We start from the raw sequence: 12,049 nt of genomic DNA, 5'->3' as shown, positions 1-12,049 counted from the left end.
TTTGAGGTACTACAGGGTGGCTTTATGTTACACTTCAATGAGGTTTGTTTTATTTGCTAAATTCTTCCTCTGAGGGAAGAATACTTGGTATCATCACAGTTAGAGGCCCTTTATCAAAGGTTAAGCTATACTCAGATAAGGAAAAGGGAGTGCAGAAGGTCTCTCAGAACTTAGATCCTGCATATACTAGTAGTTTCCACACTAAAAGAGTGTGTTTGCTCATTCTTTCTTTTGCATCAGAAGACTACCTAGCAAAAATAGAACTCAGCTTGAAAAAGACAAAGACAAGCTCAAGGCTTTGCTCGAAAAAAGACTGCCACTGAAACAGAATTCATAAGGAAAGCAAAACATTCTAATTTACTCCTGTATTACAAACCAATCGAAATACTGTCTTACCAGTGCAAAGGACTCAAAGTAACGAGTCCTTCAAACCTTATTTTTACTGAAGAAAAGTTCCCTGCTTAAAGGAAAAAAAAGAATCTCAGACTCCAGAGATCCATTCAGGTTACATATAATCAGAGACCTCTCTCAACATTAGACAAGTGGACTAATCAAATTAATTTAATGCAAAATATTTTGGACAGAAGAGACACTGAAAATCAAAAAATACAAAAATCTATATGTCTATATGCTTCTATTAGAAGAAAATAAACAGTTCAAGAGTTCTACCTTAAAAAGAAATATAGAAGTCTATCATATTTTCTTAGTAGCTAAACCAGATGAGAACTGCCTGAAAATTTTGTGGTCAACAAGTTTTCACTCTTCAGAAAACATGTTGTTACATGGTTCTGAGGAAGCAGAATCAAATGCTACTTAGTCAATTCCACTTTTCACATTTTCCATTTCAATGTCTCATCCTAAGATTAAAACAGAAAATGGGAAGATGGAAAAGAGTTGACAAAAATGATCTTTTTTTGAACACACAGCAGGAAAACATCTCCAGTGACATAAGCAGAACTTCCTTACTACTTCTAATATATACTTATATCAGAAATGTGTCTATCTTTGTACCAGAAATGTCTCTATTCTTAGGATAAGTTTTTCTCATTTTAGAGTTTCTGCTATCTAGTAAGTTTTCCTTCATTGAACAGTATACCAGATCTACATTTTGTGCAGTGTAAAAAATGAGATCAGAAAGTACTTTGATACTTACTAACTGTATTTCCAGCTGTAAATTTTACAGATGAACTCATTTTATTTTCTTCTGGGAGATCAGGTGGTTTCACAAGTAGTGGGCTAGTAGGATTAGCATGATCTAAATGGAAAAACAAGTCTAAATAAACAAATGTATTCAAACTAGCCTTTACTTCTGGTGCCAAAGCTTTACATTAGTTTTCTGCCCTTATCTGAAGTGCTACACTGAAGGCTAAAATGGTTTTAGTTTGACACTTTTGGTGTATGAATTATTTTAACTTTGGAGTTTTAAATTGTAATAGTGTTATTTCTGTTGCTCAATGCTAAGAGTTTGGAATCTTTACCTATTTACAAAGCTAAGGAAGTTTAAAAAGACACATGTTGTTGCTACTTGTTTACTCTCACATGCTGAAGACTGTGCATGAGTTACAGGACTTTAGGAAATATTGGTGTATTGGGACACAACTATAAATAGAGACTCCACTGTTCCTCAAGGCAAATTATCAAAAAAAACAACTGTCAATACTCCCAAACGCTGTCAGGTTTCAAAACTCAGTATTTCTGACTGCAGTAGAACAAGCTTCATCAATGCAGGCTATGTTCTCCATCTTCAGAGTCTCATTCAGTATTTAATAAGGAAACCTAGGACATTCTCCTGGAAGCCCAAATCAAATCTATATCATGATGCTCCTGAACTACTCTAAGCAATGATCTCCTACAGAAGGTGAAATCCTCCCTGTAGCAAATGGCTGCAACCAAACTCCGCACCTATCTGAGAATCTCATTAATTATGCTGGTTACAACTCCAAATATATTCATCTAAGAAGACAAAAAGTCAGCATGTGTAAGAAAAAAAAAGTCAAATCTAATTGTATAAAACTCCTCATTAGCAAGAGAAAATATCCTACCACTTCCAGTTCTTTTAAGCTCCATTTCCTGCATATGGATTTTGCTTGGAGTCATTCTTATGGGAACTGGGTGCACAATTGCAGTGTCCTGTGGAGGAGATGAGAGTTAAGTAATGTTAATCCAGTACTAAATTGTTCTATTAAGACTCCCTGACACCATACAAAATGCCATTTCTAAAAAAAAAAAATTCATAAATTTATTTTTTTTTTTCCTCACAGTTCCAGGGAATTGAATATATCCATAAAACCAAAGAGCTACAAGCTTAAGTTTCTCTAAGGATTTATTTATCATTGATAATGATTCTAATTACTTTAAAAGGGCACTAGAAATGTTTCTATAGATAACTGCAGTGTAAACAGGACCTGAATTTTACCAGCTTTCCACCATTTTTGTCATACTAGATATCTGTTACTTCAAGTGCATCTTCAAAAGAAAATCAAACCCCACAATTTCACAACTCCACTCCTTGGCTTTACTTATGATGCCTCAGAAAGTAATGGCCTCTTTAAATAGGATGAGTAATTCTCTATAAAATAGGTACTTTGGAGTAGTTTAAGACAAACAGTTTCAGGAGTCTTTAAAATAGTAAGGTCTTCTAAACTTTAGGATAATAAACTCTATGGAACGTATCCCTAGACAGGCATTGACCTTACACTTAGGCATTTTCTTCATAGCTCAGACAAAGGGCTCCATTTTATTGTACTTTATAGACAGCCCTTTCCACTTGGTTTGGAGATCGAGTGTAGATAGCTAAAAAAAAAATCTCAAAACTTTTATGTTTGTTCACAAGTCACCTAAAAATAAGGACATAGCTGGGAGGTTTTTTTACTGTCATCTATCTTCAGAATACATGAATGCGTGGGACAATGACAGCACAAAAAAAAAAATTCCCAGATTATATTCTGTCACTAGAAATAACAAAAAGTTTCAAAACTACTCTTCTATCAAAAATTTAATCTGTTCTGACTATTCAAGTAGATCAATCTGACCGAGCATAACACACTAATACTTTCTAAAGCCGTTTAAAATGACTTGCAGTACTTTTGTTGCAAATATAAACTTTTAAAACCACTTCCTAGTTGAACTTTTGCTGCAACAGGCTTTTAGCAACACTTATCACCTAAAAATGTATTGCTTTCCCCCAGCTCCATAATGGGATTATCATGCAAAGATCATTCTTGCCGTAGCTACTTCAGTCCTCTGCTGTAATCTAATGTGCAGCTACTACAAAAATCAGGTCTTACATAGTTAAATGGATTTTTATATAATGCATTACTTCAGATCATGAATTTAATTTTACACAAAACAACTTAACATGTTACCAACTTTCACTTAAACAAATTACATCCCCATACCAGGAGATGAATGTACTGTTTTACTCTTTCCACTTATCTTTTACCTCCAAAATAGCTGCTTTTCCAATAAAAAGAGAGAAAAACTGGTCTATGAATTTACTCTTTAGTTAATTATTAACAACTGCTCAAGAAAGCTGTTCTTTCCTGTGGGAAAGCTGGAGTTGATCAATAAATCAGCATCACTGTTGAGACTGCTAAATTAAGAAGTCTGCACACTGCTACTGAAAATTTGCTGTCATTTGTTCTTATTTTCATACGAAAATTAAGACTCTGAAGTATCTATTCCCAAAGCCTGTTACCTTAGCAAGCATCAAAGATGCTCACTATTCTTCAAAACTTTTCTCTACTACAAGCATTGTAAGAAAACAACTCAGGAATGAGCTCTTCCAGTATATTTCTGTATTTCCATTGAATTTTTGTTTATGCACACATACATACACACACACGGCTATACGTGAGTTTTACATCTATCATCACTGTTCTGCTTTTTAGATTATCAACGTATGGGAAAAAATTTAGAACTTCAGATTTCTGTCATTTACTAATTATGTGTAAAAATAAATTGCTATCTTATTGTGGAAATAATACAATGATAGTTCTTTACTGTCAAGCAATTATACACAGTAAGAAACAACTGCAAACTGATTTCCATCATGTTTACTTCATTAAAACACAAAAATACAGTACATTTAAACAAAAAAAGTGTGTCTCAGATGAAAAAGGGCTGGTTTTCACTTTAAATACAACATTTTCATTTGTTTTGAATGTTTACTAAGGGCAATTCTAGGCACAGGGAACAGTGCAGTTTGAATTCTAGCTTCCAGCATCTGGAAATGCTACTTCCACATAAATATCAGTGTTAACTCAGAGTGGAGCGCTGATGTATTTAAAATATATGTATATTTATGTATTGTACCTTTTCAGAAGTGATCTGTTTAATACTAAAAGCAGTTAAATGGGTATTATGTACATCTTTTATGATATAATCAAATGGACACTAACACTGTAATTAATTAAAATAGACACTAACAGTGGAAATTAAATCTGTAAGAAAAGGATGAAAGCAGCAGCTAAATATTGGAAGAAGTTTCAATGCATTTCAGAACTGCTTCAGTGTCACATGCTGTGAAGTTTAAAACCAGCAAAACTTGAAACACTGTAGTGAATTTCTGGCTCCCAAACTTGGCAAGATCTTTAACTGCACAATCCTTCAGAGCACTCCTCACCAAGTAAAGCATTAGAACAGCACTGGTTTAGCTGGAGAAATACTAAAAGCTTTATTAATAAGTAACTTGGTGAAAACATTAGTATGAAATACCACACCCATTAAAGCCTAGTAGTTTTTTCAGTGAGGTTGGCATTGTCAACTCTTTAGAGTTTGTGCAAATCAAGCTCTGCAACTTGGAAAAAAACAAAACAACACTGAAGATAAAATCGAAACTGGGACTGGTTTATCACTGGGAGTAGCCCTTGCGTTGATTTAAAAACATTTTCAAAAAAAACATTATGTTTAAGTACTTTGTGTAATACAGGTTTTGATAGCAGCGTTGTATTACATCAAAATCAAAGGAAAAAAGCCTTCTTTGTACTCAGATATTAAACATGAGCGCCACTAGAAAATTTATATTCCTAAAATAAGCAAGTAATTAAGAAGCCTGCCACCATTCCCCAAAAAAGCAGTCCACGGAATCATGCATAACAGCTAAATACAATGAATGGAAAAATCAGTGTTAATAAAATTAATTTCAAACAAGCAAGCTAAGTGATTGACTTACAGGATCAGCTGGTGCAATGTTAGAATCAAATTGGGTCAGAGTTTGTGAGCTTGAAGAGCGTTCGCTAAATGTCTCCCACTGCTGAACAGACAGAGGAGAGAAGTCAGCACGATGAGAAAGATGGGAGTAAAAGATCACTGCGGAGACTCAGCATAGTTTGGAGGTTGCACTGGAAAGTATTAATCTCTACATTCACTTTTCATACCGAAGATACAGGTGCAAAGTCAACACAGTAGTACCTTCAAGTTCATGTTTGCCAATGAAAATCATAAAAAAAAAAAAATCAATGAAAAGTAAAAAAACTGGTTAAGCCATTCAAATACTGTAAAGATAAAAAATCAGTGACACGTTGTGTGTATTTGTAATGATAAAATCCACAAAAAGATTCCTCAGTTTTGTAGCTGCCAAGTTTCAAACTTATTCCGTAAATGCCTATATTCTTACAAAATCCCAGACAAATGAACACTGAACAGAGTACTCCAATTACACCAGTTCAACTTGCCAGTGCAACCCCCGAGAAGTGATTCTATGCTGTAAAAGAGCATTTTTACAAGTCTAAATCACTGACAAGGCAAAGAATTAAATTCAAACATACTGTTGATTGCTAAAAGCAAAGAAGTCAATCTCTGAACAATTTTATAAGATATAGGCATGCTGTATCAACACATGGTTGTCAAGAGTCCTCATGCTTAGCAGGTCAAGCTACAGTCACAACTGGATCAACAAAGCACATAAAATTAGTCTGTGATCCAGAAACCAGATTGCAAATCACAACAGGAATGCTAAACTTGTTATATTTTGGTAAAATAACAAGTAAATATTAACCAAGTTTCGAACACTACAATAAAAATTACAAATACAAAATTTTTAGTGCTCAGAAAATTTGCCAAAAATGTTAGTATAGTTGTGCAAACAAATCAATATTTTTGTCCCATCTCTATGGGAAAATCAATGTAAGTGATTCCAGAAGATATAGGACAAACTACATAGTGTTGGTCAACCAAATTTCACGTGCTCCTCTACACCAAGGTCGATGGCTTATATGTGAACCTAGTCTAAACCAGTTATTTCAGAAATAACTCTTTATGGAAATTCCTAAATAACTGTCTTCAATCAGCTGAAATTAAATGCAGAAAAAAGATCAACTAAATTTTTAAGTGCTTTCATGCGTGGTGTGACTCCTTGTAGAGATAGAGCCTTATCTCATTTCAAACTTTACACTAAGGCAGAGATTACGGGATACTGTTCATACAGGGGTTTTTGAGGTGTGGTTTTTTTTTTTTTCCCAATTTTTTTATACCCACAAAACTACCCCCTTCATGGACAGACTCTGACGAAACCTTTTTATTAAGGATGTAAGGTTTCCTTTCTTAACTGCTCTGTCTCACTGCCTAGATAGAGATAGTTTATCTCTATCACTCCACCCCTTCACGAAGAGGCAGCATGGCAAGTAGTCTGGAGCTACACAAACCTGTTGAGAGAGCCAGATTTTACTAAGTCAGAAACTTAACAGCCAACTCCTGCCAGTCCTTCCTCTGATTTGGCATCCCGCATTTACACAGCTGCTCGTTTGCACAAAATATGCATTAATTTTTATTTTAGGGCTACCACTATCCTTTTAAACTTGATCAGGCCAGTGGGTTCAAAGCTGTCGATGAGACCAGCAAACAGACCATTTGATTACAGCAATACCGTTTCTGAATTTTTCAAAACTTCCATAAAGGCATACAGCATCTATGTTATAGTTAAGATCAATGCTAAAATATTATTTCTTGGAGACGGATGCTGAATTCCCCTCTTATTCCACTCCTCTGAAGACGAAGTGCAGGATGTTTATTACCTGTCCTCAGGCTCCCTAGCTGGGCACAAATGAACACCAACATCTCCTGACTGCTCTGGGGAATATGCTATTGTGCTCCAGTTACTGCTAACTCTCTGGTTAATAGGAAGCTACATACATTAAACATCTACTGGACTGCATCTCAAACTCTGTGCAAGGTTCAAGAGCATTGACAACTGATTTGCTAGGATAAAACTACTAGCTGAAACTAAAATACTCGCCTTCTAGACTTGCAAAAATGTTTCAAAAATACTTTCAAAAGGTTAATTACTAGAAACTAAAACTCACAGCTAAAAGACCACCAAGACATTTGAAACAAGGCTTCATTTGAAACAGTTGTGAATTCAAAAGCAAATCTCTGTATGTGTGTCAAAGCTAATATGACCATATTGTCACCAGCCTGTTTTCAACAAAACTTTAGTAGGCTTTTCCATTTTTTTAAGCTCTCAGAACTACGTGCTCAGCCTTGAGACTGGATGGAAAAGATGTCTGAAGTGAGAAAGAGGTGACGAGTGAAGAGATGAGAATGTGAAGCATGTAGTATCCAGAGTTAGGTGGATTTTCATGGTGCTCCTCATTCTGAAGTTTGAGACTGATGCCTTGATCCACACTTGTGAGCTTACGGTAACTGAGCCTGGCAGCTGGAGTCTAAAAATCAACTGAGCTAGAAAGAAGAGAGTAAATAACAGTTTTGAAACTAATGGGATGAAACTGCCTGGAAAGGCAGATGATCCAAAGATGCACAGCTTTTTCAAGCAACTCCTTTGTTGATGACAAGTTACAAGAGGTTCAAAGAGGAAACAATTAGACTGGTGCCTGCAGTAATACCAGAAATTTTTTCATGGCATTAAAACTTGAGGACTTTGACCTTACTCATGCTGAAAAGAAAATGCTGAGGAGCAAGAAGCATGCACAGCAATACAGCTGAAAAATCAGAAATTCCTTTGTGTTAGAACAAAAACCTCTGAACATTTAATAAATATTCAGCTCTTATTTTAGTATAGTTAGTATCTGGTAGTATATTTAGTGAGGGAAGTTTTCCAAAACACTTAAAAGTTTTAATAGATTTTCAGAAAGAAAATACAACGTTATCTATCTGAATGGACAAATTCAGATTTGTAAGACAAGATTTTGGCCAACAGAGAACTGTCATGAACTTTGTTCCACCCTATTCAATTGGTGTGAGTTGCATTGGATACTGAAGGAACTTGTTCAATTACAATGCACATTACCAAATAATTAGCTTATTAAACCTTTATTGCAAACATGAGGTAATGCATCAATGCAAATTTTAATACAGGTGCAGACATTTACAGCTTTTTAACAACAACTGAGTATCTCTTCGCCTCCCTCCTTAAGAATCACTAAATCGTTTCCTACATTTTTTTATGTGGGAAGGACAACACTGTGAGGCTACATCTGCCCTTAAGAGGAACAACAGACTTCACAAAGTTCTTCCTGAGAGGAAGAAAATTTTGAAGAAGATTTCCTCTGCTCCTAACTGTAATATTAAAAATTTGCTTTTTTTTTTCTGTTTCATAGACTCTCCTTTGGTTTGTCTAAATCTTTACTACCAATCTTCTATTCACCTGATGTCTGATGAAGAAAGAAGAAAGCTACAAAAAGCTCTTTCAATAAAAGAAGCAGGTAAGATAACACTCAGCTACTGCAGAACTATCTTAGGTGTTAAATAAGTTTTAGATTCTTCTCGGTTTCAGATTATTAAAAAGAGTTTTCAAAAAATAATTTCAATACTTTTCCCTCTCCCCCCAAATAAGGTAAAATAAGCCTACATCATCTTTGTAGTATGGTTGCAGTCCGGAACTCTTTTGAGTCCCTTAAGTAGCTCTTAGAATAAAACATTGGTTTATTCTAAGGCAAAAATGTTAAAATAGAGCAACAAGAAAAACTCTAGGAATCAATCCCTTACAGGCTTTTTAAACAATGGACATTTGTGGAAAAAACAAAAAATCTCTGTTTGGTAACTTTGGTTTCAAATTCTGACAAAATACAGCTTTACTATATAAGACTGCTTATATAGCAAACATGTACGGGAAAGGATGATGAAGTAGCAGTACGTAACAGTAAAAATTTAAAATTCAAATAAATTTAGCCAACAGTTGGCTTCAGACTCAGCTCTGAGCCTCTGCTTCTGAAATAAACACAGAGCTATGACTTCTCTACATTACCGGTGAGATATTTTGTATTTCAGAGTAAAACCACCTCCAGAAATAAGTCTCAATGTCCAGATCCATCAGAAATTTATTTCGAAGTTTTGCAAAAGTGTTGGCTATAAAAGCCTTTCAGAGGTAACAAAAAACCCCAAGCAAAAACCCACGCTAAATGAAAAAATCAAGAATGAATTCAACTTTTCGAAGAAATGCTATGAGATCATTTGGTGATTAATACAAAGCTTAATTGTCATTAACGAAAACATTTTAAATAGTAGCTCATCTCACAAAGAGACAGAAAAATCAGAAGGAAAACATTACCTTTTTTACAATTTAAAATGTGTAGAACCTTCCTGTATCTATTGGTCCTGCTACTTTTTCACAAGTTGTGATCAACAATCCATTTATGATCAATTATGGATGCATACACAATTTAGTTATTGACCAGCAATGAAAGAACTCTTAAATAAAAGTGCTAACCTCACTGCTCTGATTCAATTCTGGCCAGGTCTGGTTTAGGGATGGCATTGATGGAGACTTGCTTGGAGGTGCTTCTGCTGGAGAGCTGGAGTAACCTACCTCACCAGTCTGTTCCCCAACTTCTGAAATGACAGGAATCACTATAAACCAAAATCATGAATTGCATTCATTTTATTCTCAGAGAGCTGCTCACATCTCATGGAAAGTGCAAAGTACCCTTTGGTTTCATCTTTTCCAAGTAAATACAGAAGACAAAACACACTAATTCAAGTCAAATATACTATTTATCAAGTGCTTCTCTTATTTTGAGGATCCTTCTGAAAATTAGACTTTGAAGATTACTCTGTACCATACTATATCCCTCTACTTTGACTTTTAGAAAGCATTTTGCAATTTTGATTACACATAGAAATAAATATAATTTTTTCTTATATTATGAGAAAATAACTTCATGCTAATGTTTATTACACCAAATCCAGCACTGAGAAGTTTATCTTACAGAATAAAATACTTCCTCATATGAAAGGTTAAAACAAAATTGGTGTATCAATGCAAACACAAACCAAAAGTATGAAAACAGAGATGAAGAAACACTTTGCTGAATAATCTAAGGGCATGGTTAAGTTTTAAGCCTCTTTGCTAAAACAATAGTGTTTCCATTCACACTATATTTTGCAAATTGAACAAGACTAGCAGCTGTCACATTGCAACTGCACATTGTTGCTATTATTTCAGTTTTCTCTGAGCTTTCAGCAAGTACAGTCCCTTGCAGAAACACTCCTTCAGAGCTGCACGAATTTTCACGATGCAGCACACTATTTTTGTTCTGTTCAAACTCTAAGAGAATTGGGTAAATTTGAACAGAAAGTTAAGTGTTCTGTGTAACACAGGAAAATCCTGCTTACAGTGCCTTTTCTTTTGCGAGACACCACGATACAAGCTAAAGCAATGCACAGAGAGCCTCAAAAACCTGAAGTTCAGATTACAACTATACAATGTAAGTAACAAAGAGCTGAAAGAGTGACTGATAAGTAGCTAGACACATTAAAAGGACTGCTTGATGGCAGATATGTGATTGAAGATGACTGTCAAAAAATGTGACACACTGTACCAGTAATCAATTAAAATTTATAAAAAGGACTAGTTTCAGGCTCCTGAAGAGCTGAAACCTGCAGCCTGCTCTTCTGCTACAACAGGTCAATGTTGTGTCTGCTGTTGTCTGCTCAGAAGAAACTCAACAAATCCAGTGTTAAATTGAGCTGGAAACACTCCAACAGTCAATTGTGACCAACTTCACCTTTGAAAACCAGCTACAACCAATTGTTGTTTCCAAAGTGCTGCTGGGGACAGCAAGAGGCACAGCCTAAAAACAAGAGCCAAAACCCTGAAGCCCAGAAAGAAATTGTCCCATCTTGAGGCCAGAGGAGACGGAGGTGAATGACATTAAAAAAGTCACACACAACAAGCAGTAATGCATCAAAATTTCAAGGGTCTTGTAAACTTCCTATAAATAGCCAGATATGAGGCTGAGACTCAATGCTCCCAAAATCCTGCCCAGCACCCAGTATCTCGTATTACAGTCCTTTAGAGAAAATGGTTTTACAAATCTAATACCTCCTTCAGGCAAAAAGCATCTTGCAATAAAAAATAGGCTACATCAAGCCGATATCTACAGGCACAACGATGTCACCAAGTAGTCAAGATGACATGCTGTGGCCATTGTACACGAAATAATATCCTAAGTTCAAAATCCACCAGTGGCACAGTTTCGGGAATGCATCTTGCATATCAGTTGCTCTGAAGTGTAATATGAATACAAATTTTCTAATGAGTTAAAAAAAAACACTCAAAACTCATTTCAGTAGTGATGCACTAGCTGACTGAACTACTACTGTTCATCACGAGGTCAAAAGATAATGCTGAAAACTGCTGTGGATAGACTACGCAGCTACCTGTAATTCCAGGAATTTTGCAAATATCTCCACAAAACGTGTAACAGACCTATGAAAACTTCAGGGGTGAAGTAATTAAGTTGTGTAAACTGCAAAGCATGGCAGATTCTTATTCTCACCAAAAAATGGTAATGTTGCAGCAGCCCAAACAAAAAATAATTCACAGAAAAGTAAAACTCGCTCTGAGTTTTGTAAAGGGTTGGTAGCTTTTACTAACTGAGATAAAACTGAGTTTAAAGGAAAATATTCATAGAATCACGAGTCGTACCCTTTTCAGCTGCAGATCATAAATTCTGCCACGACAGACGCAGATGCTATCAACAGTATTCAATTCATAAAATAAATGTATAAGCACTTGGAGAAGCATTTGTACAACTGCATGACTTCCCGCTCCCCTTTTCATCCACTGCAGTTCTCTTCTACAGGCTGTTAT

At 35.4% G+C, this 12,049-nt stretch overlaps 1 protein-coding gene across 10 annotated transcripts in view; it reads right to left on the bottom strand.

Moving 5' to 3' along the window:
- REPS1 (RALBP1 associated Eps domain containing 1) overlaps positions 1-12,049 on the bottom strand; it is a 73,231-nt gene that overhangs the window by 12,689 nt on the left and 48,493 nt on the right. For 3 of the 10 annotated variants that reach the window (XM_086631210.1, XM_086631212.1, XM_086631218.1), the window contains exons 9-12: positions 9,665-9,804; positions 5,174-5,254; positions 2,043-2,130; positions 1,154-1,255 (exon numbers count right to left, since the gene is read on the bottom strand). In XM_086631210.1, the coding sequence (XP_086487336.1) occupies positions 1,154-1,255; positions 2,043-2,130; positions 5,174-5,254; positions 9,665-9,804 (411 nt within the window). The remainder of the gene's footprint in view (positions 1-1,153; positions 1,256-2,042; positions 2,131-5,173; positions 5,255-9,664; positions 9,805-12,049) is intronic. The other 7 variants (XM_086631213.1, XM_086631214.1, XM_086631217.1 and 4 more) reach the window with 5 other exon arrangements.

Source organism: Tauraco erythrolophus, chromosome 2 (genome assembly GCF_009769465.1).
Source record: "Tauraco erythrolophus isolate bTauEry1 chromosome 2, bTauEry1.pri, whole genome shotgun sequence".
Lineage (NCBI taxonomy): Eukaryota > Metazoa > Chordata > Aves > Musophagiformes > Musophagidae > Tauraco > Tauraco erythrolophus.
Note: the sequence above shows the minus strand (reverse complement) of the source record. Positions and strands in the feature narration are given on the sequence as shown.